Below are 27,123 nucleotides of genomic sequence, written 5' to 3'. Positions count from 1 at the left end.
TGATGATTCAAGGGTCTTCTACCTCTCCTACCATCAGGCTGCCACCCTTCGGTGGTCAATTATAAAGAAGCTTCAAAGAGAATAAGTATCAGCCGCACATGATTATCCCAATTTTTTGGAGCTGAAACTTCTGAAATAGCTAGACAAACTCTAAAGAACACTTGATTATCTTAACTACTTGAAAATGCGTTCGTTGGGAAAATTCACCATTACAATAACTTCCACGTGTTAATTGAGCAATCTATTGTGCGTTTAGTAAATTTTATTATTAATTGAACAATCTGTTGAGCGTTTGGTAAATTTTATTATCTATGTTGTTTACGTTAACACTGAGCATTTGGTCAAAATGGTTATAGAACCAAATAATGAGCCTCTTTTATCTTTCTTGAAGAAAGTTTGGTTTAAAACATGTTCGAGGCAATTAAAAAAACCAGCATTACAAGCATGCATACACCTAAATTCCTAAAATTGGAATCCTACATGGATTGGTTTTAGAAATTAAATCGAGAATTGTCAGATATTACTTCCATTAAAAAAATCAAAACAAAAGGAAAATTAGCAGTGATAATATCTCACACAGCATCTACAGTAAAAAAAAAAAAAATTCTTCTTTTTCACAATTATTATGCATGTGCAATGCATGAATTAATACTGTGAACGTTACTGATGATTTCTTTTATTGACGTAGAGTTCACTAAACTAACATTTTGAACCCTTCACAACTACCAGAGAGGTCTTGTCTGCCTGCAATAGATGGTAATGGTATCTATGTTTGAATTACAAGTCTAACATTTTTTGCAAAGTTATCAGTTATATATTTTTATATGCAATTTCTAGAAATAGAAAAATATCAGAACACATCTATTTGAGTTTTGTGGAAATATAAATCTGAATCATGGACCTATTTAAAATGATCCAGCTCACTCTCTAGGGGGGATTCTTTTGGGGGAATGGGTTGAAGCATTGCACACATTTTCTTGCACAGTTGATTATTTCCAATACGTGCAGACAAGTAGCAGAAAAGCCCTAAGACAAGCAACAAGAAACTCTCAAAAATTAAAGCATTTCATTCATATACCCATGAATATCACCCAAAGCCAGTTCCTTTCTCCCCCATGACTTGAGCAGGGCTGCCTCGGCCCAATTCACTCCCAATTGCGGTTGCTCAACCACCTTACAGTTCAATTTACTAATTAGTGTGAACGACAATATTTACAGACTAGATAACATATAGATGTATTAAATGGGAGAAGGGAAAAATCTAATCAAAGATTTGAGAACGCATTTGTAAGCTAAGCACGTAAAGTTACAAAGATATAACTCAACCCCTGGAACAGAAAAGAGGCAACGCCAATATCTTGTTCACTAACTCAAACAAATCAATATGTTCCATCTAAACCCAAAACTACAATCAGGGGAACAAAACATCATGGTGCTATCATTACAAACTGTATATCAAGTGTGACTGGTACAAAAATTCTGCTTACAAGTCCCTTCTTGCCGCAACATTTGAATGTGACTGTTTTATACATCTACCTTAAAGCAATTGAAACCTGGAAAAAACTCTTAATCAGTAAACAAATTTTCTTACGATGTTGGCCAAGAATATAAGTCGTAGCACAGCCATTGCAAGATCAATTACTTTCAAGTGTACAACCAAACAAACAAGCCAAATTGAGTTTCCTTCACATTCCTTCATGTTTCATCATTCTTGTTAGTGAAATAAACATAACTACATAGTACGAAGGAACACAATGACCAAGTACAGAGATACAACACCAAAAAGCAAAAAGAAAACCTTGCAGAACTAAGAGTTGCAAAAATTATGACCAAGTACTCAGATATTCTCAAATTTGTGGCCATTCCTTCCCTTACAAAGTCCATGTGAAGCACAAAAGCCTTTTTAGACAAACCAAGCCCCCCAAATCAAAGACAACCATGGAACAAAATTCCATAACTACCACCCCATAGCAGCAAAAGAGACCCAAAGGTCTCTCCATCATCTTTTAGACGTGCAATAATAACTAGTAAACACTGTTCCCTTTTAATTTGACTCTAATATAAGAAATTATGCTTCAAGCAATCAACTAGCAGGCCATGAACCCACGACTTTACCCACTATCTTGAATTCAAGATCATCTTGGTAGAGTTAATACATAAATGAGGTCTGCCCTCCATGCTGCGCTAATTGATAACCACAACAAAAGGCATGAGTGGTTAATTTTATTTCAATGTTGGGTGGATATTCTTACTACAACAATTATCAATTGACTGAAAAATCTCATGATTCAAGTAATGTTTGACATCATGGAAACATTTGAACAAAAGAAAATGTTGTGAAATTCATGCAAAACAATAGAAGGCAAGCAAGACAATGTACAAATTAACTTGGTTTGGCAAACTCTTTGCCTATTATTGATACATAGAAAGATGTATATGCAATCTTTTCAATAAAAGAATTTTACAAAATAATGTGATTTATGTAAAGGTTGCTCTTTGAGTAGAAAAAATATATAGTAATAATACATGAGAATCAGTCCTCAAACGCAAATTTGACTAGAAACATGCATTGCATGTTTAGGATTAAGATAATTCTACCCATATTAGATATCAAATTAAAACAATTACAATAAATGATTATAACTAAACTACTTTTATAAAGAAAAAAGTATATTTTTTAAGCCATAACATAATGTTATATATTTTACTGTAATGAAATTAGAGTTTCAATTTACAACCTTCATAATTTAATGTACCATTATGGTTGCAATATTTGCATACAGAAGTCACCTAATGCAGCATCTAATTATCAATTTTTTAGAGCAAATTCAGAACACGTTTTCAAATCATAGTTGTGTTAGAAACATGAAGCTCTTAACTACCATAATCAACAGAAGAACATAATCAACAGGCACTGAAACATCTATTTAAGTAGAGCTGGTGAGTGACATGTTATTAATACTGTTAAACATATTTGGTTTATAGAGAGAGGGGAGGGGGGGGAGGACAATCTATCATACAAATTTTATCTAATCCTTTCAAGCTTACAAGGAATAAACTCACAAACTAATTAGTGCTTAAGGTCAATATATGACTAAAATATTTTCTCTCATGCACTACACATTTTAAACAAAAATCCACATAAAATTCAAGATTTTTAGCTTTCTATGAACAATTTGCAAGAATAAACACTCATAAAGTACAACAAAACTTGCAAGATCCAAACTTTAATGGCCTATTTGGATTGAGGGGGGAGGGAGGGAGAGTAGAATAGAGTTGGCTGAAAATAGGCTAATTTTGGGTCAATTTTACTCTACTCTACTCCCCCTCCCTCCCCCTCAATCCAAACGGACCATAAATTTCTTTTTTCTGTATACTTTATTTTCTTTCCATTACACATTTATAGCCATGAAAAAAAAGAATGCCTGCAACAGAGACATTGTTTGAAAATCTAAAAAGTATAAACGTGTTCCTCACCTTATTACCTCAAAATTGTACAAGGCAAACACGAAGTCGTATAATTGGTTCCGACATCCTCAAAAGCTTCACTGAAATCTGGTAGCCTTCACCAGAGAAGTAATCAATTTCCTACTTTACAATAAAATCTATTAACCAGCTTTGGTCCCGAATCTTTGCTCCAAGAATTCATCTAATTGCCCCCAGTTTGGAGTACTAGATCTACTCAAATCATCAGAAGGCAATGATCGGATACATCCAAGAATGTGCTTAACATCTCGATACAGCCTGGTGCATAAGATAGGAAAAACTATTTATATCTCATGGAAAAACATAAACAGAATCGTATTCAATGTCCACATAAAACCTAAAAAGTAGTACCTATCCTTTGCTTGTGGAGTGCTGATCTCTAAGCGTGAAAATGCTTCTGAAACTTGTGAATGAACAATAATAACCACTTGCCTGAATATAAAATAAAACATAAGTAGCAGGAATTATTTTTCAATTTGAGCAAAGTAATCTTTTTTCTCTTTGTCTTCGTCACAAAGATTTAACAACCAATTATGTTTCCCTAAGGGGCCCTATGGATCGCATAATCCTGACAACATTCCCATGCCTTCCAGGGAATTGTGTCAGCTTCCCTCATTTGGTTCCCCATTTAAACTTGATATTCCAAGAATCACATTCCCGAAGGCAAAATATTCCTATGTTTCATGAGAATCAGATTAAAGCTTTGAATGACAGTAATCTAAGATCCCACCTTATGTGGATACGGAGTCATTCTCAAAGACAATATTTATTCTCATAAATACATAGTTTTGGAAGTTTCATTTTTTAAGTAAAGCATATGGGATAACTAAAATCTTATCCTAAAAAAGGAGATAAGGGATAGTTAAAAAGCAGGACATCTTTTCTATTAGCTCTACCTAAGATGGTGTCCAAATTTCTGAGCAAAATACAGGGCATTTAGTAAACACGTTTAATCCCTCCTTCGTTGAACATCTCTGAAGATTCTTATAGTATGAATTTTTTTTTTTTTTTTTTTAAAATCCTATTTCATTCCAAACATGGCACAATGATTTGAAATATATAATTTGAAAGTTAAGAGAATTTGACAAGCAATCTAACAGTCCATTGAACTTATCAAAAAAAAAAAACAGTCCATTGAACTGCAAGTGATTTCCTTTTAATTATTCTTGGTAACAATCCATCACAGCAAAAAAAAAAAAAAAGGGAAAAAGAGAGAGAGCAGAAATCCTAACATTGTCATTTAATGATCATTTCAATAATATATTCAAACACTTATTTTCTGTGTAATAAATGCATTTCCAAGAAAATAATTGGCCAATCATTCCAATCATTTTACTGAGATTTCATAAATTGAATGCATACTATAGATGAGCCTTACCTGAAAATTTCTTGAACATCTACATCATGTAAAATCCGAGATAAAACGCGTTGAAGGAATCCAATTTCCTGGAAATGATAAGAAGAGATAATCAGAGCCAATCATTTCACTAAAATTTAGATCAAGCTAAATACTTCATGAAAACCACAGGGATTCAAAATAAAAAGGAGGGGTACTGCTCAAATATATATTGAAACCAACCCTCTCAGGTATTTGGTACATTGTTTCAAGCTAAATGCTTTAGGGAAGCTCAGATATTTGGTACATTGTTTCACAGAAGTGAAACCCTCTAAGGTAGAAATCTAGATGGGCTAAAAAACGCAACTCAGCAAAAGGATTTTGATTCAACACTTCCCAATTAAGCAATTTGGTTGTGGGTTGGATCCACAACTGGATAACACAATTGCATCCATCCTTTAGAGACCAATAAAACTGGGCTGCCTAATTTGCAATATATTTTCACAGGATTCAAAACAGCTACAATTAGCACATACTCTATTTATAGGAGCTGGGTGCAAAATTCTGACTCTAAATACCATACTCCTATGAGCCTGGATACGCCAACACGACATTCCATAAACTAGACCCTCCCTCTCTTAAATGTATTAACTGGGTACTTGCATACACAGATTGGATATAAGTGTTATTCCCCAACACTTCCATGCAGGTTTGTTAGTGACCATGTCACCTTCCTTGAAACCACATCATATTATTCCTCCTTGTCCTTTGGGAGTGATAGTGCCCTTCCATGTCTTCCTTTATTGCTATCAATCTCTTCTTGTTCTAATCTTGATAGCCCTCATTTTGTTACCACTCCCGCAAAACTTTATAGGTATTCCATCATAGACAACTGCCTACCACTGCACCTTCTTCCTAGACTGGAGATTCCATTCTTGACTGCAAAACCTTTACAAGTATACCCTTGACTATGTATAGTAACAATCAGGAAACAACCCATATTGCTTCGATTCCTTTATTTCATGACAGGACTAGGCATTTAGAGCTGGATTGACATCTTGTTCAGGAAAAGGTAGAAGCAGAGTAATGGCTACCCTATATGTTTCAATAGGAGCTCACTTCCGAATATGTTTTGCAAACCCTTATGTAGAACTAAATTTGATTTGCTATGTAACGAGCAGGGATTATATGTTATATATTTGCTAGGTTGAGGGGGAGTGTTGTTAGTATTAACATGTTAGGGGTAAATTTGTTACAGTGCACTAAAGCATTTAGTATAAATACTAATTATGTGTAAGGGTAATTTACTTAACCCTATGCACACTTCCTGAGATTAAAGGTAACTTCTCTATCTTTTGTCCCCCTCTTTTCATAGACCAACCGTTGACAGGTGTTGACAACAATGGTAACTGTCAAATACATAGCACTGCTTCCACACTAATTAAATTGTCATCTCATACTTTCATGTTAGGAATGATGAAGTGGTAAAAACAAGTAACTTTAGTATCTTGGGTATGTGTAAATGTGTATAGCCAAAAAGAACATGACCATATTGCTAAAAAAAATTTGTTTTCTTCAAAACTTCATACATATTTCTTTTTTCAATTCCTCTACAGCTAATAGAAAGTAAGCAGTATTTTTTCAAACTGTAAATAACAGAGTTGGAAATGCTAATGCTCAAGGTCAAGTAATAACTATTGTCCATGATCAATTCCCAATAGAGAAAGTTACCTTGGTAAGGGAACGAGCAAACTGACTGGGCTGTGCATCAGCATCTTCAGGTCTATTCCAGCCCTCAACAATTTGGGGCAAGCCACGCACATGAACTAATAACCTTTCTCTCATTATCTGAACAAGCTTTGTATGTATTTCATCTCGGTGAACCTTAAAATCTTGAGCCACTCGGTCAATCTCCGACAGCAATAATTCTTTTTGTGTCTCAGGTACTTTCAGAAAAAGAATTCTCCTGATATCTTAGTCCACACAAAAAAAGGGTCATAAATTACCCAAGAAAATTTTGTCACTACAGTGTACACAAAATGAAATTTTCACTAACTACACATTTCTCAATTTCCAACTCATGTAGAAAAAAAGGCCCAACAACAAACATATTCTTATTTCAATGCAAAATTATAAAGATACATCAAAACATCATCATCAAAGATGGCACATTTGGCATACAAACAAAGGGCACATGATTCTTAAAAGACAAAAAAGAAGAAGAGATAGGAATGCCAAACAAACTAAGCAAATTGTTCCAAGTATATCAAACTTTATCTTGATTCACTTGACATATAACTCAAATTACATTTTGCAAAAGCTAATATCTTATGTAAACATGCTTATATGTCTCATTGATGAACTTTTAATGACGTTAATGACAGCAATCTAGAAAGGATGAAAATTATTGGATTCATAAGATCTTTGCCAAGTAATTTGAACCAAAAGATGGGGTTATCAGCACTACATAGATAAGATGTAACCTAATGGTGGCTTTCTTGATCTCTATGTCATCAGTTCTTTGAATTGAATCTCTAATGTGATACCATACCCAAGGATTAATATGGAAACACACAAGATATCATTGCTTCAAAGAAGACACAGAAATTGGACACATTTCATTCTCATGAATTGGTATGCCTAGTTGTTCACAATGTGATGCTGATGCCCTTTCTATGTCTTCTTTTTTTCTTTCAGCAAATGATTTTTTTTTCTAGGAAATTGGGAGGGGGTGCTTGAACCCCAGACACCAGGCATCATAGAGGGTACTTGTGCCATTGGCCCAACAACTAAAACCCTTCTTTTACCAAAACGACATGTGGGTAGACATTCTCTCCCAAATCCCTGCATGATGCATGAGAATTTAAGCCCAATGAACAAAAAAAAATCCATTAGTCCATTGTGTTTTATTTCTCTATTTTATGATTTATTTATAATTAGTCTTTAGTATTTTAAAAAGTCGAGTGATTAACACTAGAATTCTAACGAAATTGGACAGTTAGGTTTTAATTGTTAAACATAAGATGAAGGACTAGCATTCTAGGGTTATTAAAGGCTATTATTAATAGCATTATTTGAGTTATTGTAGGCAGCCTTTTCTTATCTATTTCATGAAATACCATAATTGAATATTCCTTGAGCTCATTGAGTCTAAAAATTGATATTTGACTGTTCTAACTTCAATCCTATTATCCTTTTCTTTGACTTAATCATGTTTCATGCTGGAATTTCTTCCTAAACCCTTCTAGACTAGACCTAAGTTCTAACCACATCACTCCTAAAAGCCAATTATATCTTATTATGTACAAATGGTTATATTCACAGATATATGCAGAGTTAAATATGAAATATAACAACCTCAGAGGGCTTATAGAACCTAAAAGTAATCATACTGAAAGTTGTCTGTGTTAGATAATTTTTAGTCCAATAGTAATATTCAATTCATAAGCCTACTTATAAAAATAAATAAAATAAAATAAAGAGATTCAATTAAGCAAAAAAATATGAAAACTATAGATCCACAATGTTTCCATGAAAAGTGTCATGTTATTTTTTCTCCCTCTTTCCCTCAGCACCATCCCAAAAAACAAATGAAAAGAACAAGAATATTTAGAAACCATTTTTTATATAAGCATTTTCAAAACAAAATTAGACAAAAATTAAACAAAAATGGAAAGGAAGCAGCATAGAGTTCAAAAAGGGCGCACTGATATAGAAACAATTTGTCAATAGATTCACAAAGGTAGAAGAATTTTAATTTAGTATCACCTACCAGGGATAATAGCATATATAAAACTGATCACTTGACTTGCCAGGGCCAAGTGTTTAGAAGTGATAGACTTCAAACCAGACACCTGCAATATCATTTCAACTCAATTAAAAAGTTACAACAATGACCACCCTCTAAATGTGGTTCTCATTGAAACCATGATAAGTAAAAAGAACAGAAAAAAGAACTATACAATTATAAAAATAAAAAAATAAAAAATAAAAAAAAAATAAAAAAGGTCTAAAACAAGCAATAAGGGTTAAGTTAAAAAATCAAAACTTTTTGACTACAAAAAAAAAACCGGCAAATTTTTTAGTATATGTTTTAGGACTTTTGGCATTTACATGCCAGATAAATGCAAGTAAATCACCAAAAAAATTTCATAATTTTTAAAAATAAAATCACTACAAAGTTTTATTAAGAAGGAAGCTTCATAAGGAGAGCTGCCTAAAAATTATTGAAGACTCAAATGATCCATAAAATCAGCTAACGAATTACAAGAAAACCATCCTATTGGGGGATAGTGAGGGTCTTGGCGGTGACAGATGAGCGAGACCCTAATGTTGTACCATTGAAGTGACTGAGGATGCATACTGAGGAAGGAAGTGAATAGCGGGCGCGTGCACACACACAGAGAGTAAAGAACCAGTGAAAAAAAAAAAAAAAAAAAAGGATTATGGTCTTTTTTATAATAAAAAATTAATATTATTGAATCAAAAATTTAAGAAAAATAAATTTTTAGCCTTTTTAAGGCACAATTACCAAAAAGAAATGCATGAAAGGGATTTCAACCATTTTCAGTATCAAAAATCCCTGAAAAAACAAAACTACATTGTTTTTGTGGCGACTAATAGCACAACTTAGACAACCAATGATAGAAGGACTACATTGAAGAAATGTCAAAGTTAAAGGACTGAATTGAATTTTGGGAAAAGTTAGAGGGTGAAATTTCTAAGTTAACCAAAACAAAAAGAGCATAACCCTAGTACACTGAAAGATTTTCAGTTTCGTATTCTAAACCCTTTAGAGTTTCTGTACATGAATTTCTATGAAAAATAGTTGTGAACATACAGATCAGCTGATTAGAGAAAAAAATTAGTACCTGCATAGCACCAGCACCAAGAACAAGCTGACAAGTCCTTGTATTGAAAAATTTAAGAATTTCGACAACTCGTTGAACAACTTCTGAAGACCGTAATGGCAAAAAGTTGCCCATATCAATGTACTCTGACAACATCTTCAGTAATATTAAGCCACTGAAAAAAAAAAACAAAACAAAACAAAAAAGGGAAGATCACTGATAATGTATAAGTTTATATGTGAAAATAATATGACACAATGAGAATCTCAAATCTCAATACAATAAATCAATAAACAATGTCACAGGAAGTGAAGTATCATAAAATACAGAGCAAAGCAAACAGCTTGCTCAGAGTACAGGTGAATAACTCCATAAAATGACCAATAGATGCCAAAAGCTTAACATGAACTAGAAGTATCAACTGCACCAGAGTGCTTTTTACAAAGCCAAGAAGGAAAAAGATGAGAATAAACAAGAAATAAAAATAAAAATAAAACAAGATAACTAACCAGTTTACCATGTGATAACCAACACCTTTGTACGAAAGGGTTTGAGATGTAGATTTTCCATGCTCCTTCATTTTACTATCGTTACTATGAGCCAAAGAAGCTTTATTTTTATCAGCAGCCTCAGCCAAGGGAGTAGGCTTCCCTTGTGCAGTATCTTCTACAAGAGAGCCATCATTGAATGCAATCACTTCACCATGGTTTGTTTCCACATTATTTTGAACATGATCAAGGTTCTCAGAAATCAATGCTTCAGAACTACAAAGTGAAATGACGATGGCCTGAAATTCATCAGGAACATCTACTTCCACCCACGTTTCTTGGTCAAGCACCGCCCTTATTTTTGCCATCTAAATAACCAACAAAAAAAATAGCCTGGTATCAGCATACATATATAGGTTCAGAAAAGATTTAATGAAAAAATTATTGAAACTAACTCGAGAGTCATGCTGGAAGTCAAGAAAGGCTTTGGCCTGAGAGTTCAGTGTTCCCCGTATGCTGAATCCCCTCCTTCCACCAATCTGTTTATGTTAGAACAAAATAGCATCATAAATACAGACAGAATTTGTATCCTTCAAGTTTGAAATACTAAGATGAGAACGGAATAGCATCATACATACAGACAGAATTTTTATCCTTCAAGTTTAAAATACTAAGATGAAAATGAATACCTTTTCTGTAGCAGTTATAAACTCCTGTGTGATGTTGTATATGCATAAAAACTCCTGCAATCTCAACCTAGGATGAAGAAGAGCACGGACCCCTAGGAGCTTAGCCCATCTTCCGTGAGCAGCATCACAAGCTGCAACAACAGCTTCTGTGTTTTCTCGCAATACATCAGTGCTGTTTGATGACCAATTTTTTAAGAATGTTACATTTATGCAGCAAAGTTTTTAGTACAAGGTTGTGGAATCCAACAGATGAAAACTGCAACGTTAATAAATAGGCCACCGATGATAAATTCATAAATAATAAACAATTTAAACTGGAAGTTCTGAGAGGGTTTCGCGAAAGATTTGGGAACTTGGATCAAAGCCTATCTTGCAATTTCTATTTAAGCAAATGCTGCAACGATAAAGTAAAGGGCCATGATGGCCCTGACAAACTTGACTTGGAAGGGATAGATTGGTTGCCACAACTGCCCTGGTAGTGGGTGATACCATGATGTGACAACAATGTTTACTTCATACCCTTAACAAAAGCTAGCTTGCTCGAAATGAGAAGTACATTGGAATGTACTTGCAAAAATGCATTGGGATGCAAAAAAAAAAAAAAAACCAAGGCAACAGGTTGTGATCTTTATGGATAAATAGTTGGAGCGGTTCACATAAACTGTGATCAGTCTAGTCAAGGGCAAAAGACAACCTTAAGGCACCAACTCCTTGCATTGCTTGAGGGGTGAGGCACCAAAAAAGTGCTTAACCAAGTGAAACAAGGCCACAAACTCTAAATATAGCTATTATACAAATTATGAACTCAAGTGAAATATATCTAATGCTTACTAAGCATAGTTTAAAATCTTCAAACTAGTAGAAGGTTCTATTAATTTATCTTATAATAGACTTTGACCACAGCTTATTTCAATAAAATAAAAATAAATAAACAAACAAACAAACAGAGAACTATCAAATGAAAAGATTATATTATTGAAATTTTTCCAAATTTTAAGTTGCCCCAGTTTTTTGGGTGAACTATATTGAGACACTTGCCTCAAGCGGCTTACAATTTGTTTGAGGCACTCAGGCATTCGCCTATGCTCCAAAAGTGAGCAACTGAATGAAGGCACAGAGGGCCCTTACCTCAACCGCGCACTAGGCAAGTGCCCGGCACATCACTGACCACACTGAGTGTGATCCTCTTCAACCATCTATCTCATACCTTCACATAATGGAATTGAGGACACAACTCAGTTCCCAAAAAATTGCATAGGTAATTCCTATAGCATTTTGTTTGGCTTGTAACATATTAAATTAAAAAATATAAATAAATAAATAAATAAAATCCACATGCAACATTGTCATTGACCATAAACCTCACAAAAAGGGTTGTTTCAAGTAGGGCTGTCTAGTGGGCCAAGGACCCGACCAAACCGACTGAATCCGACCGAACCGAAGCCCAGCGGGCAGATCCAAATAGCCTGGTCGGTCACATACATGTCATCTTCCTTTGAGAACCAAATTTTCGGTTCAGGTGGCAGGTTAAAGGATTAGAGACCCACATAAACCAAACCGACCAAAATATAGTGAAATCTGTTTTAAATTTCTCTCTCCCCCACGTGTCTTCCTCTCATTGTTAGAAAATCTACCACCTTATCTTCAAAATTTATTTTTTTATTCAGCCCTCATCACTTTTTAGCAAAGTGATAAGGTTAAGATTCTTATCCCCACATGTCTTCCTCTCCTTGATAGAAAATCTACCACCTATCTTCTAAAATTTTTTTTTTTCATCTCTCATTAGTTTCTACAAAGTTGTATACAGTTGTCTTGTCTTGCACTCTTACTGAGACTAGTCTGAAAACATATCTTGTCATGCACTATTATTTTGAGTTTACATGCAAAATCAAAAACAACTACTCAAATTCAAATTCAAATTTTCGGATCTCTCTCTCTCACTCTCTTTAGTTTTTATTCACTTAAAACTCAAAGATTTAGAGTTATTGATTTGATTTGTTTGTTCATAAATTTGAGTTTTCACTTATCAAACTCGAAACATTAACTTAAAAAACTGAAACCCAAACTTTAAAAAACCTAACACTTTTTTATTTTGTTTATCTAATTTGTATTTTATTGATCATTTGTTTGATTCATTTTATTGATAATTTGTTTGATTCATTTTTTTGCCAAATTTGTAGCCAAGACCCCCCAAACAGACGATTCCGACCCGCTCAACCAGCCGGGTCCAACCCGTTTGTTCGGTCTAGTATGGGTCCAATTCTCAATCACCCGACTCAATCGGGTCGAGTACGGGTCAGCTCCAAACCCAATCCGACCCGACCGTGGACAACCCTAGTTTCAAGTAATTTAATTTCTTTTAGGCTAGGAAGAGTTTTTCTTGACAGAAAACACTTGAACATCAAACGCAACTTAATATGACTACAACACATTGCCAATACTATTATACTTTCATATGGCCAATAATGTGTGAGTCTGACCAGACAAAAAAGTAATAACAAAATTTCTTAGTAAAAAAATTTGTTTCATACAATAAAATAAGCACGTCTAAGCACACCAAGTTCCCAAAAACATAAAAATGAATTCAAGAACAATCAAGCATTAGTTCCAAAATATTGGGGTCCACTATGAATTCCCCAAAGACTGACTATGCCGGCCATGTGAATTCATTTTTGCCATTCTATCCTATCTGAAGTCATACTATCCATCACCTCCTTAATTTACATGTGCCACATGATTTTTGGGGGCAAATATGGGGGTTTTGCCATACTACATAACCCCCACTCCACCACACCAACCTCTTTCAAATCTTAAAAATGGGTATTTAAGAAAAATTGAGCAACATTATGAAACAGTAACAACCAAGGAACAAGGAGTTCACCTGAAATTTATTGACATATTTGAGGGACTTATGGCATCATTTGCTTTTCCCTGAAATGAAGAAAACCTGGCAGCTCTCTGAGATGAAAATGGCAGAAGCGAACCACCTTGATCATCATGGTCCTCAGTTGTTTCTGCAGCTGCAGCACCAAGTGCAATTGCAGTAGCAACTGATTCAGCAGCGTAGTGACCATCAAGGTTCTTCATGATCCACTCAATCGCCTTTTTCACTTCAGCCGCCCGCACTACATGTGCCTGCATTCACTAGAAGAAAGAATCATATTACATCACACGAAGCTTGTAATCATTACCAGTGATCATGTGTAAATAAACAAAAACTACTACTTTTCAATAAGAATTAGAAGAATCCTAAGAAAAACTTATACATATCCTTTCCTCTTTCTTCTTCTTTTTTTGAAATTACAAATTTGTCATTGTCAAGATATTACCAAAACAATCAGAACATAAGACCCATCGGGCTTCAAACTGGCATCCTATTCATAAATGGCAGTTTTGGATCTTTAAATGCTAACTCACTAGCACCTAACAATTGCACAATGGAGAAAGAAGAATATATTATGGCATTAAAAGAACTATCTTTCTAGTTACTGTTTCAAATGAAGGAATCACGGAGTTTGATTAGGGGGAAAACAAATTCATAAAATATAAGCTCTTATTTAAGGCCATCCATAGTGCCTCTTCATGCAGTCCATCAGACAAAACTTGAGGGTAGCAAAATTGTGGGTTAAGGTCAGATTCTAGTCTGCGAACTAGAGCAAAAAATCAGTTCAAAAAATTTTCTTTTTCTGGTTTTGGTCAGGAACAATTTAACAACTTAAATGCATATGAAGTTTACAAGTGTAGTCATATGCACATTACCCGTACAATCTTGAAAATAGCACTCAAAAGTTGAACAAAGCTTTCAGATGACAGGCTCCTCAACTTGCTTGCAAGTGATGCACCTCCACCTGAGTCACCATACAAGTGCAAAAAGGTTGAAACAAACAGCACACAGGCACACAGGCACAAAAGCACAACAGAAACTATTGTTTCTGTAAAGAAGAGTGGGCATAGATTTGATCATATAAAAAATGTTTATCATTGACTAATCATTCTATTAAGTGCCTCATTGGCGATATACATCACGGACTAATTACATAATAAACTTCTCACCATCTGCATCAACTGTTCGCTCTCCAGGGGAGAACTCTGACTCTGACCTGGCAAGAAGGACAGGAAGCAGCTCTGCGACTGCATTCTTAATAGCATTTTTCATATCAGCAGTAAGCGTGTCTCGGTATATCCTCAACACAGAGGGAAGCTGAGCCTGTAATTAAGTGGTGTACCATGAGATGTTTTACAGACTTAATCCAAGTCTAGCTCAACCACTTAAAAGTAGATATTAAATCCAAGGAAAAAATTGAAGATAACTGTGTTCAATGGATCAAGGTAAATGTATTAAATAACAATATAGTCATAACAGACTATAATACGATTACATGTAAAGTGTGTAGAACCAGTGGCTAAAAGCATAAACTAGCCAATTTATTACATGTAAAATTACTTGAAACATATATAAGAGTATGTGACGTTACATTTAATCCAGATAATTGTGTTTATCAGAGATGCTTGAAACACGTATAAAAGTATATGACATTACATTTTACTTATCAAATAAAACACATAAAAGTAGGTTTTTGTCTCATGAATCGCTCAAATCAAAATTTTCAAAATTAAATTGCCAATCATCAATGGCAACATCATTTAGAATTTTTTATCCAAGTTTTGCAATAACCAAAGCCTCAAACTGGTAATCCTTTTACATATTAGATATGACAACTGCAGCAAATTTTTTTGATAGATAAGATAAACAAAATATGTAATAAAATTATATTAGAAAAGTGTGCTACATTAATATATGAGAAGAAAAAAGGAATATACAAAAAAGAGATTCAAGTTAACATATAAAATATAAAAATTCCAAAAAATCCAATGAATATGAGAAAGAAAAACAACCCATTGCTGCAAAACTCTAAATTTTGAAAACATTAAGGGTTAACTGCAGCTAACCAACTCTAGAGGCATTTCTATTATGCACCCTAGACTACAAAATTTTACAATCAACACTCAACATGAGATTAATTTGCAATCAGCGGAATTTTTTTTTTATAAGTAAAAATATTTACTTTAATGGAAAATATTTTACAACAGTAAAGTTAAATTACACAGGCTAACCTTCCACCCCCCCCCCCCCAAAAAAAAAAAAACAAAACACTTACGCTTACTGAATCCAGGTAAAATAAGCACTGGGCTCCAACTCCTAATCTGGAGTTGACATCACAAAGATTGGACTCCATCACACTACATCATTTACAACCTCCTTATAATCAGAAACTTTAGCATGTTTATTTACCATTAGAATAGCTCCGGGCATTAAGATGCTAAAGTTTTATCTAACTACCATACACCAAACCAAAATATACCCTCTACTACAGTCACCGACCCAATTTATTGTACCTGGAAAAAGATTCCCAAACTATGCAATGCCAAAATTTTGTGATTTAAGATGCATAATGAAAATGTTCTAGTTTTGGATGGATAAATATAATTAACCAAAACACTTGACATTGCGAAAATCTTTCTTATCCACATTCTCCATCTTCTGTACATAATAATATCAAAGCAAAAAAATTTAAAAAAAAAATATCAATTTCTAAATTACATTTTAATAATGTTATATACATCCTTTAAGACTATGGTGTGTGGTAATTAATACAGCATCTTTGAAAACAAGCTTTGAGGAGACAAATTATTATTAATACAGCATCTTTATAATCCAAGAATGAAAACAAAACTTCTTGTAAAGAAAAGAATATAAAACAATAATAAAAACCTTAATAGTCAGCCAGCATCAACATATAGGAAGCATTGATATGGATACAGGAGTCGTGGAATTATCAAAACTTAATTACAGCAAAAGGCATGCTTCAGGAGAGTCAGGTATCAATGTTACCCATTCACAGCTGATTCAACACTCTTAATTTATTATCAGATCAATAATATGGAGAACACAACAAAAATGCCTAGTAATATAGTCATTTGTCTAAACACAATGGACAACTGCATAAATTACTCACAGTTCTGAGCAATCCAATTATGATTGGAAGAAGGCAATCTCGAAAATTAGTGGTCTCTTCCTCATCCAAGTTAACCTGCTAATATGTCAACACAGTTATCAGTTCACAGATTGCATCCAAAATAAGTCCTGAAAATCACATATGAATATTCGAAGCAAAATTACTTATAAAAAAAAATTACATGGGAAGTTCTAAAACATGGGAGATACACACAAAAACTAGGAAACGAACACAAAAAACATGGTGCTCAACCAAACCAGTAACATCATCTTGTATTATATAAATAAAGGGTGAGTTTTAAGTTACACGCAGTGTTACACTGTCCGATGTTTAGATCACTGTCTTTATATACATATCCTTTTGTAATTCCTTAGACTCCTTTGCATCTGCTTCCATGTATATGAAGTAGTCTTTTCCAATAAAAATATTACATACTTATCAAAAACAATATGTAATATTACACAACTCCATAACTTCTCATTTAAAGAGTATTTTAACAAATCAACTGTTACATTACATTATCTTCCTATACCAACCATGCTTGCAAAATATCAAGATGACCAGAGATTGATAGCTATCTCATCATAAAATGTTTAATTTTCATGTTATTTTACTTTAAAATTATACACAAAACATGAGTTTGTGGCTCAAATAGTAATAGTTAAATTAACATGAAACATGGCATGCATATTAAGAGCAATGGTAGACAGAAACATGCATATAGGGGGCATTAAAAATCAAGGTAAGCTCTAAGCTGTAGATCTGCTAAAAATAATTATGGTGTTATGCTGAATCAATCATAAAACATTAGAAACATAAGTAAAGTTGGAGATGTTAAAAATTCACCCCAAAAAAAAAAATACCACTATGCGGGTGATTGACAGTTCCACAGCTACCGGTAGAGCAAGATAGAACATTAATAGCCAAGTATGTCTTTGCATATGAAGATTAGCAATCAACGAAAAATTTGGATGGAATCTTACTCTTTAAGTTAACTCCCTAGCATAGTTCATTGTTAGAAAATATTATTTTTTTCATCATTAATGAGTGACTTTATTAAAAAAGAAAGGAAAAAAACAAATACAAGCCACATCCCAAGTACACAGGAAGTGTACTATAGAGAAGCAAAATGAGTCAACAGAAAGTGCACACATCTAAAAACTATACATTTGAAGAGAAAGACAGGTCACACTCAAATTCGACATCCACTCATACAAAGTAGGCAAAAGAGGTCTTTTCAGCTCCACAATGGAAAGTTACTCCCCCTCAAAGGTGCAATGGTTCTTTTTTTGAAGATGTTATATGAATGGACTTCAGCTTCTTCATTCTCTACCTCAAACTTGGTTATTTTTTGGATAAACATGAATTTTAGATAGCTGTTTGTAATTTTTTTTCTTTTTCTTTTTTTAGCTTTTCCTTTGTAACTTCCTGTGTACTATGGCTGTGCAACTATTACACTTTTTTTTTTTTTTATGAAACTATAATTTAAGAAAAAAATCATTTCAAATCATATTAGTAATAGAGAAGGGATATACTGCTCATTGATATGGTAGTGCCCTAAAGGGCACACAAATAGAAATGCTTCCCAGGGCACTACTAATCACTAAACACTGAAGATTCCTTTACAGTAATGCAATAACAAAGACACGTTTTCTTTATTTAGTACAGACCAAAGCAGAAAGAAAAGTGACACACGAAACTTACATCATCATCTTTTCCATTAGTTGGAATGGAAGCCCTTGCTTTCACTTGTGACAAAATTACTACATCTGAATTTCCAGAATCTTGTATTGCAGCACGCATAAATTCTGCTGAAAGAATGCTACAAGAATAAAATTAATTTGTTACTATTGATCTACAAGTCGATGTTGCATTTAAGGACAAACAACGCCTTTGGTCCTCGAACAATGGGGGCAATTTCAATTTCATCCTTATACATAATTGTGTCAATTCCAATCCTCAACTTTAAAAATCAAGTCAATTTTATAAACAATCAAGTCAACTTCAAAGGATAGAATTGACTTGATTTTAAAAATCACGGGACAAAACTGACTACTTTTTTAAAGTAGGGACAAAATTGACACATTTAATAGTTGAGGGACATTGATTTTAAAAGTTGAAGGACAAAATTAACACAATAAAATGTGTTGGGACGAAATTGAAACTGTGGCAAATGTAGAATGACCAAAATTTTAGTTTAGCCTTCATTTTATTTTTATGTAATGAAATGATTAGTATTTATTTTGGTAGAAAATAAGCAATATATGTTATCAGTTGAATCAAAATTTCACAAAATAGAGAAATGGAAAAGGGCCATAACCACAATTATAAACTATCAACAAAGGTCCAGTAAAAGGCAATATATAAAGACATGTATTTCATGAAATTATGGCAAGCACAAAACGGTGGAATTTAGGTAACATGATATACAAATAACAAATCAAAATATCAGTTTCTAGAAAAAAAATAATTGCATGAACCAGCATACAACTGTCAATTAGGTGCACTTAAAGCCCCATGGTCTAAGAACTTCACTTGGCCAAAGCCAAGCTCATTAATGAAGAGTGCCTCAAGTACACTTTTTTGGTTCTTTTTGAAAATCACAAAACATGCCTTAATTTCATGGTAATGCAAACAGTGGCACATCTTCCTTGTAGCAACCAATTTCACCATTTCCAAAAGCATGTACCTGTTAATGGACTCAATTGAAGCTGCTACATTATCTCGAAGGTGACGAAAACAGTGTAAACCTGTAAGCTCATCCCCATCCTATCAAACATAAAGAAAATCAGTAAGAAAAATGAAAATGGTAGTTGATAATTTTTTCCTACTTTCTAGGCTTATATGTGAAGATGCAAATAACACTTAGAAGCTAAAAAGCAAGTTATACTTGCAACAAATTGACTAGCCCTAATGCTTGGACAAGTGAAAAGATAAATGGAACTATTTTTCCTTTTCGCTCCGCTTAGCCCTATCCCCTCTAGCGGTATTTTAGTGATAGGTTCTATAAGAACGGGAAAATCCTATTTGGTTGAATACCCATATGTTCCAATATAGAACAACCACATCATAAGCCAACAAAGTAAATAAAAGGAAAGAAGTCACGTAATATCAAATATTAACCACAACTAACCCTCAACCTCATGTGGATTAAAGAAGGCTTGAGAAAGAGCATGGCCTAACAAAATTGGAAATATACTTCAAGTTTGATTCTGAGGCTCCATGTTCAAGTCTAAATTTTATTCATGTTACTATGTTGATGATTTGGCATAATTGAGTATCTTTACAAATCTTGAATTAGTTGCGTTAGCAGCCCTTTATGCAATGCATGGTTAGCAGTTTTTGCTAGGTAAATTGGGGAAGGAGACTGGTGGGGTTCAAACCCTAGTGCCAAGCACCACAAGAGGTAATGGAACTAGTGGGATATCCTTTGAACCCCCAATGTTTTTTTTTTTTTTAATAGGTAATCAGAGAAATATTATTAATGAAAAAAGTAAGGAAAAATACAAGTTGTTCATGATGATGAAAAAAAAAAAAAAAACCCAGCAACGAGACCAATCATAACTCAGAGAGAGAGGAATAGTCAATAAAAACCCCAACAACGAGACCAATCAAAAAGACTACGCCGGCAAAAAACATTTAACTCTTCCAACGTCTTCTCAGTGCCCTCAAAAGAGCGGCAAGTCCGTTCCAACCACTCAGTCCACATCGAACAAACTGGAATCAAATTCCAAATATTCGAAGTATGATTCCCAAGCCATTGATGCCAGAAAAATGACAATCCCGCCACCAAGCCTAGCATGACCTAATGAATGTCGAAGGCCTAAAGCATAAAAATCCAAAAGGTGTGTGTAGCAGGAAAATGAAGGAGTCTAGTGGGGTTCGAACCCCAGTGCCAAGCACCACGAGAGGTAATGGAACTATTGGGATATCCTTTGAACCCCCAATGTTTTTTTTTTTTTTTTTTGACAGGTAATCAGAGAAATATTATTAATGAAAAAAGTAAGGAAAAATACAAGTTGTTCATGATGAACAACAGGAAACAAAAAAAACAAAAAACAAAAAAAAAACAAAAAACAAAAAAAACAAAAACAAAAACAAAAACAAAAAAAAAAAATCAGGAAGTTATTCTAAGGGAAATCATAACTCAGAGAGAGAGGAACAGTTAGTAAAAACCCCAACAATGAGACCAATCAAAAAGACTACACTGGCAAAGAACATTTTTTTGATAAGTTATAAGTTTTATTAATATCAAAAAAGGACACCCTAGTACACAGGGAGTGTACAAGGGTCAAAAATCAAGTACAAAAATTTCAAGAATCAAGAAAATCAAGGAAAGAGGTGAATGATTGGTTTTGCAAAGCAACCAACCAATCCAATAAAGTTTTAAAGAAAAATAACTTGAGGTCTGGTATAGATCTCTCATTATCTTCGAAACACCTATTATTTTCCCTCCAAAGACACCACATTAAATAATGGGGGACAATTAACCATATATGACCATTTCGATGACGACCAAGCCTGCCTTGCCAGCAGACTAGGAGCCCCACAACAGAATGCAGTATAACCCAGCTTACTCCAAATAAACCCAAGACCATAGACCGCAAATCCATAGCAATTGGACAGTGAAGAAAGAGATGGTCCACTGATTCACCATTACACTTGCACATTTAACACCAATCCAATATCCAAACCTTCCTTTTTCGTAAATTGTCAATCGTCAAGCATTTCCCTAAAGCAACAGCCCAAACAAAGAAAGTCACTCAAGAAGGGGTCTTTCACTTCCAAATACTTTTCCATGGAAAACAACTATCATTAGAGCTCACCAGAAGTAAATAATAATCGTTAACCATGAACCCCTTATTTTTATTTGGCTTCCAACACATCTTATCCTCACCAAACCCCCTTACTGAAGAGCCATATACGATATCCATGAAGCCCGACACAGCCTCTAATTCCCAAGCATCAAAACCCCTAAAGAAACTTACATCCCAAAAAATGACCCCATTAGTGAACTTCATAAGCTCAGCTACACTTGCCTCCTCATCTCAGCAAAATCTAAACAATTCAGGATAGCTGGCTTCAAGAGATGTCTCCCCACACCAACAGTCATGCCAAAACTTCACCCTTAACACGTCACCAATATCATAAAGAATATAACATGAAAAAGAAGGCCATCCCGACTAATATTTTTCCACAAACCAACACCATATGGACCAAAAACAGATCTGGTATACCAGCCACCCAATACACATCCATATTTCACCCCTATAACTTGCCTCCAAATGGCATCCTTTTCAATCCCAAATCTCCATAGCCACTTCCCAAGCAAAGCTTCATTAAAAAGTCTTACCTTCCTTATCCCCAAGCCACCCGAAGAGAAAGGAGTACAAACATTAGCCCTTCAAACCAGGTGAAATTTAGGTTCATCACCTAGCCCACCCCATAAGAAATTCCGCTAAAGTTTCTCAATTCGATTAGCTACAGCAGGTATAGGGAATAAAGATAGATAATAAGTAGGTAAATTAGATAGAGTGCTTTTAATTAAAGTGACTCTACCTCCCTTAGATAAGTACAAACGTTTCCATCCCACTAATCTCCTTTCCATCTTCTCCAATATCGGGTTCCATATTGTCTTATCCTTGAACTTAGCACCCAAAGGAAGACCCAAATATTTCATTGGAAGGGTGCCTTGCTTGCAGCCAAGGACATTCAACAATAACTCAAAATTATGCACCACTCCAACAGGAACCAATTCTGCATACGAAGAATCAAAATCTGATCTAGATTAGCATCAAAAAAAAAAAAAAATTAAAGTGTCATCCGTAAAGAGGAGATGAGACACCACCAAAGAACATTTAACTCTTCCAACGTCTTCTCAATGTCCTCAAAAGAGCGGCAAGTCCGTTCCAACCATACAATCCACATCAAACAACCTAGAATCAAATTTCAAATATTCGAAGTATGATTCCCAAGCCAGTGATGCCAGCAAAATGACAATCCTGCCACCAAGCCTGGCATGACCCAATGAATGCCGAAGGCCTGAAGCATAAAAATCCATAAGGGGTCCACTGATTCCCCTTTACAACGACACAAACAACACCGATTTGCCAAAGAACAACCATAAGCATAAGATTATCCAAAGTAAGAATCTGACCATGAGCAACTGTCCACAAAAAGAAAGCCACTCGCTTAGGAACCTTATATTTCCAAACACGCTTCCAGGGGAACAAATAACTCTAAGCATCCTGAATCTCATGGTAGAAAGACTGGGTGTCAAACCTACCATTTCCTTTGAGACACCAACAAAGAGTATCACTCCCTGTATCTCGAGGAATATGAGATTGGATAAACTCAAGAAGAGAATAAGATGCAGCTAGCTCCCAATCTTGAAAATCTCTATAAAATCTCAAATCCCAAACTCTAACATTTCCCCCATCCTGAAGCCACAAAACCTCAGAAATACAAGCTACCTTGTTAGCTGAACACACGTAGAGCTCAAGATAGAGGAATTTAAGGGTGTTATCACCAATCCACCTATCATGTCAAAAGCGGATACAAGTAACATCACCCACTACAAAAGATAGATGCTTAGAAAAGCTCTCCCACCCTTTAAAAATACTTCACCACAGGCCACATCCATGAGCCCTCCTGCAAACTTTAGTACTCCACTCCCCTTGACCCTCTCCATATTTAGTGGAGATAACTCTCCGCTAGAGATGGGTAACTTCATGTCCATACCTCCACAGCCATTTCCCTAATAAGGCTTAATTAAAAGACACCACATTTCTTATCCCCAAACCACCCACCTCAATGGGTGAACACACCTTTTCCCAAGCCACCAAAAGGTATTTGAAACACCCCTTTGAAGACCCCCAAAGAAAATTCATCTGGATACTTTCCAATCTTGCAGCCACAGCTTTAGGAATAGTAAACAGAGATAAAAAGTACGTTGGGAGGCTTGAGAGAGTACTCTTCAGTAATGTGAGCCTACCACCCTTAGATTAATAGAGACGCTTCCACCCTAATAATTTCTTCTCCATCTTCACCAAAATAGGGTTCCAAATAGATGTTGTCTTAAACGAAGTTCCCAATGGCATCCCCAAACATTTCATAGGCAAACTGCCCACTCTACACCGAAGAATATTAGCCAAGACATTTAGGGTCAAAGTTTCTCTATAGTCACATTTAGGAGATGTCCACCACCACTCTTGCAATTTAATGGAGCTTTCTGTAGTGAACCAATGGACAATTTCCTGATGTAACCATCACCCTATAGACTAATGCCTAAAGGAATATAAGAGACCAAGATTATTTCCTTCCTCACTCCTCTTCTTTTTCACATTGATTTCCGCAATGTCGTTTCCCTATGAAGACTACACCTGGCCCTTGTGAAGAAATCATTTCAAACTTCAAACCCCACTTCAACAACTCCAATCACCCCCAATAAAGTCCAGATATTCCTTTGATACAGATATTTAATTTCAGTGACATAGCTGCCCAAAGAAAATAGAGATTTTCCACCTATTTTTGAACCACAAATGCCAAATTCACTCTTCCACCCCTAAGGACTAAGGCCAAAACAATTCCTATAGCCCATTTCTATCATTACATGACATGCAGTAGACAGCTCTAAATAACTTGGATTCCATCCTCCATCACTACCACATCCGGAAACCAGAATAAGAAGAACGCATGATTTAGGAAATAAAGATATTGTCAATGATTCACGTATAATCCTAATTCAACAGGGAGGAACATAACCCTTGGCAATTAGCAAATACACTGACTACGCTTCTAAAGTTACTACACAGGCTACTGCTAAACAATTGACGTACTATACTAAATGATCACATCCTCATAATAAATTTTCAGCCCTCAAATCAGTCTGCTCCCTAACATGCCTCAATATCAGGAGCATCTAAAACCTTATGGACTCATTCACAAGAAAAATCATTACATCCTCAACAATGAGGATCATTAGAAAGCCCTTGAGAATTAATTGATATAGCTAATAGCCAAAAACCTCAAATAAAGTCAACGGTAAAAAAGATTACATTTCTGAGTCACAATTCTATTGAGTAACATGACTAATATTAAAATCAATTGAACTCGCAATGAGAATGAGAAAGTAAAAAGAGGTAGACATTGGATCATTGCTAGAAGAATTGTAAATTTTGACAAATGAGAGGGAAAAAAAAAATAGGCTAAAATATTGTTTTTGTCTCTAAAGTTTGCATGAATTTCAATTTTCATCCCTAAACTCTAAAAGTCCTTTTTTGTTTCGTCCCTAAACTAGCGACAACATTACACTCTCTCCTCAATCTTTAAGATCTTTTTTCATCCATATACTATTGAAAAAGGTTCGTACTTAACTGTAGGAATGAAAAACGAACTTCATACAAACAAACTTTAGGGACGGAAATAATAATTTAGCCAAAAATAGAAAGAAAGATAAAGGATCCACTGACCACCAGATTCTGCAAATCATCAGTGATGTCCAATGCTCCAGCACAATCTCCAGATGCAACAAGCTATGTAACACACACAAAAAAATCTATCACTTATAGCATATAATTCAAACAAAATGAGCTTCAAATTCATAATCTTAAGCATAAACGGCAGATTAAGTACCAATTTGAGAGCTGAGAGAGACTGTTTGACGTATAAAATGAGATTGAATTTATGGTGAAGAGCCAACAAGTTAGTCCTAGTAGCATTCAAGTGCTGAACTTGTCGAGCCGAATCGACCAGATCCACATCCAAAAGCCGAATCGTCTCCTTCAACTCCCGGATCCTCGAGCATCCTTCAACGATCTCGACATTCAAGTCTTGCAGCTGCCTCTGCGCCTCGAAGAACGAGTTGGACCGCAAGGAAATCTCCTTCACCAAGTGCAACTCCACCACGTCCAAATACTGCGTAAGCTTCTCCTGCAGGACCAGGTTTTCGGCCGCCGTCGAGAACGGACACGCCGCCCGGAACGTCGCGCCGTCCTCCAACGCGAAATCCTCCTTGAAGTAAAGCGCCGGAACCTCGCGCAAGCACGCGACGAGCGCTTCGCCGCCGTGGCCTTGAGAGTCCGAAGCCGAGGACTCCAAATCCTTGGTGGAGTGGTTCCGAATGTCCTCGAACCGGTTGTAGGTATCGGAGATTGAGCTGAAGTAGGTGGAGAAATCGGATCGGGTGAGCTCCGAAGAGGCCTTGGAGATTAGAGGCGCGAATTCGGGAGGAGCGAGAGACGAGGACGAAGAAGAATACCACCACCAATCAGATTTGGCGACGTGCGGGTTGTTGAGGATCGACGATAAGCTCTGGCTACTGGCAGCTGCGGCAGCATCGGAATTTGATTTGGTTAACGCGGTGGGAGATTCTCTGGAGATTGCTTCTTCGAATGTGTACCTTCCCGATTGACGGGAAGGCTGCGACTCCATGATCTTCTTCTTCTTCTCCTTCTTCAAGATCTTGTTAGAATGAGCATTTTACAGTGTGAGAGGTAAAGAGAGAGAGAGATTTGAAGTTGTTTAAAGGAATGCGATCGATTTTTTAGTGTGTGATGAGCATCTGGATTAGGAGTTTGAGTTTGAGTTTGAGTAGATGTGGATCTAATTGAAATTGTGATGAATTTTTTATTTTATTTGTTTCAGGGGTCGTTTCGTTTGGGACGGAAGTGGATGATGGGTGGATCCATCTGGTATTTTATTTTGCACAGTACGGTAGGAAATAAATAATGAAGACGAAAGACAGCGAGGGGAGAGAGAGAGAGAGAGAGAGAGGGACCAATGGGTAATGGGTCGTGTACTCGTGTTTGCTAATCGGGCTTCAGTAAGCATCCACTTTGTTGAAAACAAAGTTACTTTTCGGCCCATGCTAAACTAGTCTATACTAGTCTAAAAAACCAGTCAATACTTACTATTAACCGAGGATTAAAGGTCTGTTTGGATAGAACTTATTTTGTTGAAACTGAAAAATGAAAACTGAAAATACTATAATAAAATAATTTTTAAATGTATGAATAGTATTGTGGGACCCATTTTTAGTGAAAAAGTTGATAAAAAATGTAATTTGTGGGATCCATGAACCGTGCACAAGTGCACTATTCACTGCTGACTTTAGTCAAAAGGTGCGGCTGAAGCAAAAAAAAAAAAAAAGGAAAACGCGCATGGCCAGAAAATGTAACGCAGAAACGTGGGATCTAGACTGCCCCTAAAAGTTCAAATTTTTTTTTAACACATCTAAAAGTTTGAGCTTGCTCACGA

General features: G+C 35.3%; 1 protein-coding gene across 4 annotated transcripts; it reads right to left on the bottom strand.

Annotated features, from left to right (window-relative positions):
• Positions 1 to 1,217: 1,217 nt before the first annotated feature.
• On the bottom strand, positions 1,218 to 26,574 carry LOC115989486 (vacuolar protein sorting-associated protein 54, chloroplastic-like). Of its 4 annotated transcripts, none has more exons than XM_031113174.1 (18): positions 25,501 to 26,573; positions 25,338 to 25,400; positions 19,556 to 19,635; positions 18,571 to 18,688; positions 16,867 to 16,944; positions 14,903 to 15,056; positions 14,609 to 14,697; positions 13,731 to 13,984; positions 10,850 to 11,021; positions 10,616 to 10,699; positions 10,182 to 10,528; positions 9,694 to 9,847; positions 8,595 to 8,676; positions 6,554 to 6,795; positions 4,865 to 4,932; positions 3,838 to 3,918; positions 3,478 to 3,744; positions 1,218 to 1,553 (listed from the first exon to the last, which is right to left on the bottom strand). In XM_031113174.1, the coding sequence occupies exons 1-17, from the start codon at positions 26,296 to 26,298 to the stop codon at positions 3,609 to 3,611; spliced, it is 3,000 nt and encodes a 999-aa protein (XP_030969034.1). In that variant the 5' UTR covers positions 26,299 to 26,573; the 3' UTR covers positions 1,218 to 1,553; positions 3,478 to 3,608. The 4 variants fall into 4 exon arrangements, with proteins under 4 accessions (XP_030969034.1, XP_030969035.1, XP_030969036.1 ...); XM_031113175.1 differs by having other exon boundaries at positions 3,486 to 3,744; XM_031113176.1 differs by having other exon boundaries at positions 16,867 to 16,941.
• Between the last annotated feature and the right edge of the window lie 549 nt (positions 26,575 to 27,123).

This window comes from Quercus lobata, chromosome 5 (genome assembly GCF_001633185.2).
Source record: "Quercus lobata isolate SW786 chromosome 5, ValleyOak3.0 Primary Assembly, whole genome shotgun sequence".
NCBI classification, from domain to species: domain Eukaryota; kingdom Viridiplantae; phylum Streptophyta; class Magnoliopsida; order Fagales; family Fagaceae; genus Quercus; species Quercus lobata.
Note: the sequence above shows the minus strand (reverse complement) of the source record. Positions and strands in the feature narration are given on the sequence as shown.

Excerpts from the sequence above, each read along its gene's own strand:
- LOC115989486 (XM_031113174.1), bottom strand. The coding sequence starts at position 26,298 with ATGGAGTCGCAGCCTTCCCGTCAATCGGGAAGGTACACATTCGAAGAA. Across the intron at positions 25,401-25,500 it reads CTCTCTCAGCTCTCAAATTG|CTTGTTGCATCTGGAGATTG; the intron begins GTACTTAATCTG and ends TGTGTTACATAG. Across the intron at positions 3,919-4,864 it reads GATGTTCAAGAAATTTTCAG|GCAAGTGGTTATTATTGTTC; the intron begins GTAAGGCTCATC and ends TTTTATATTCAG.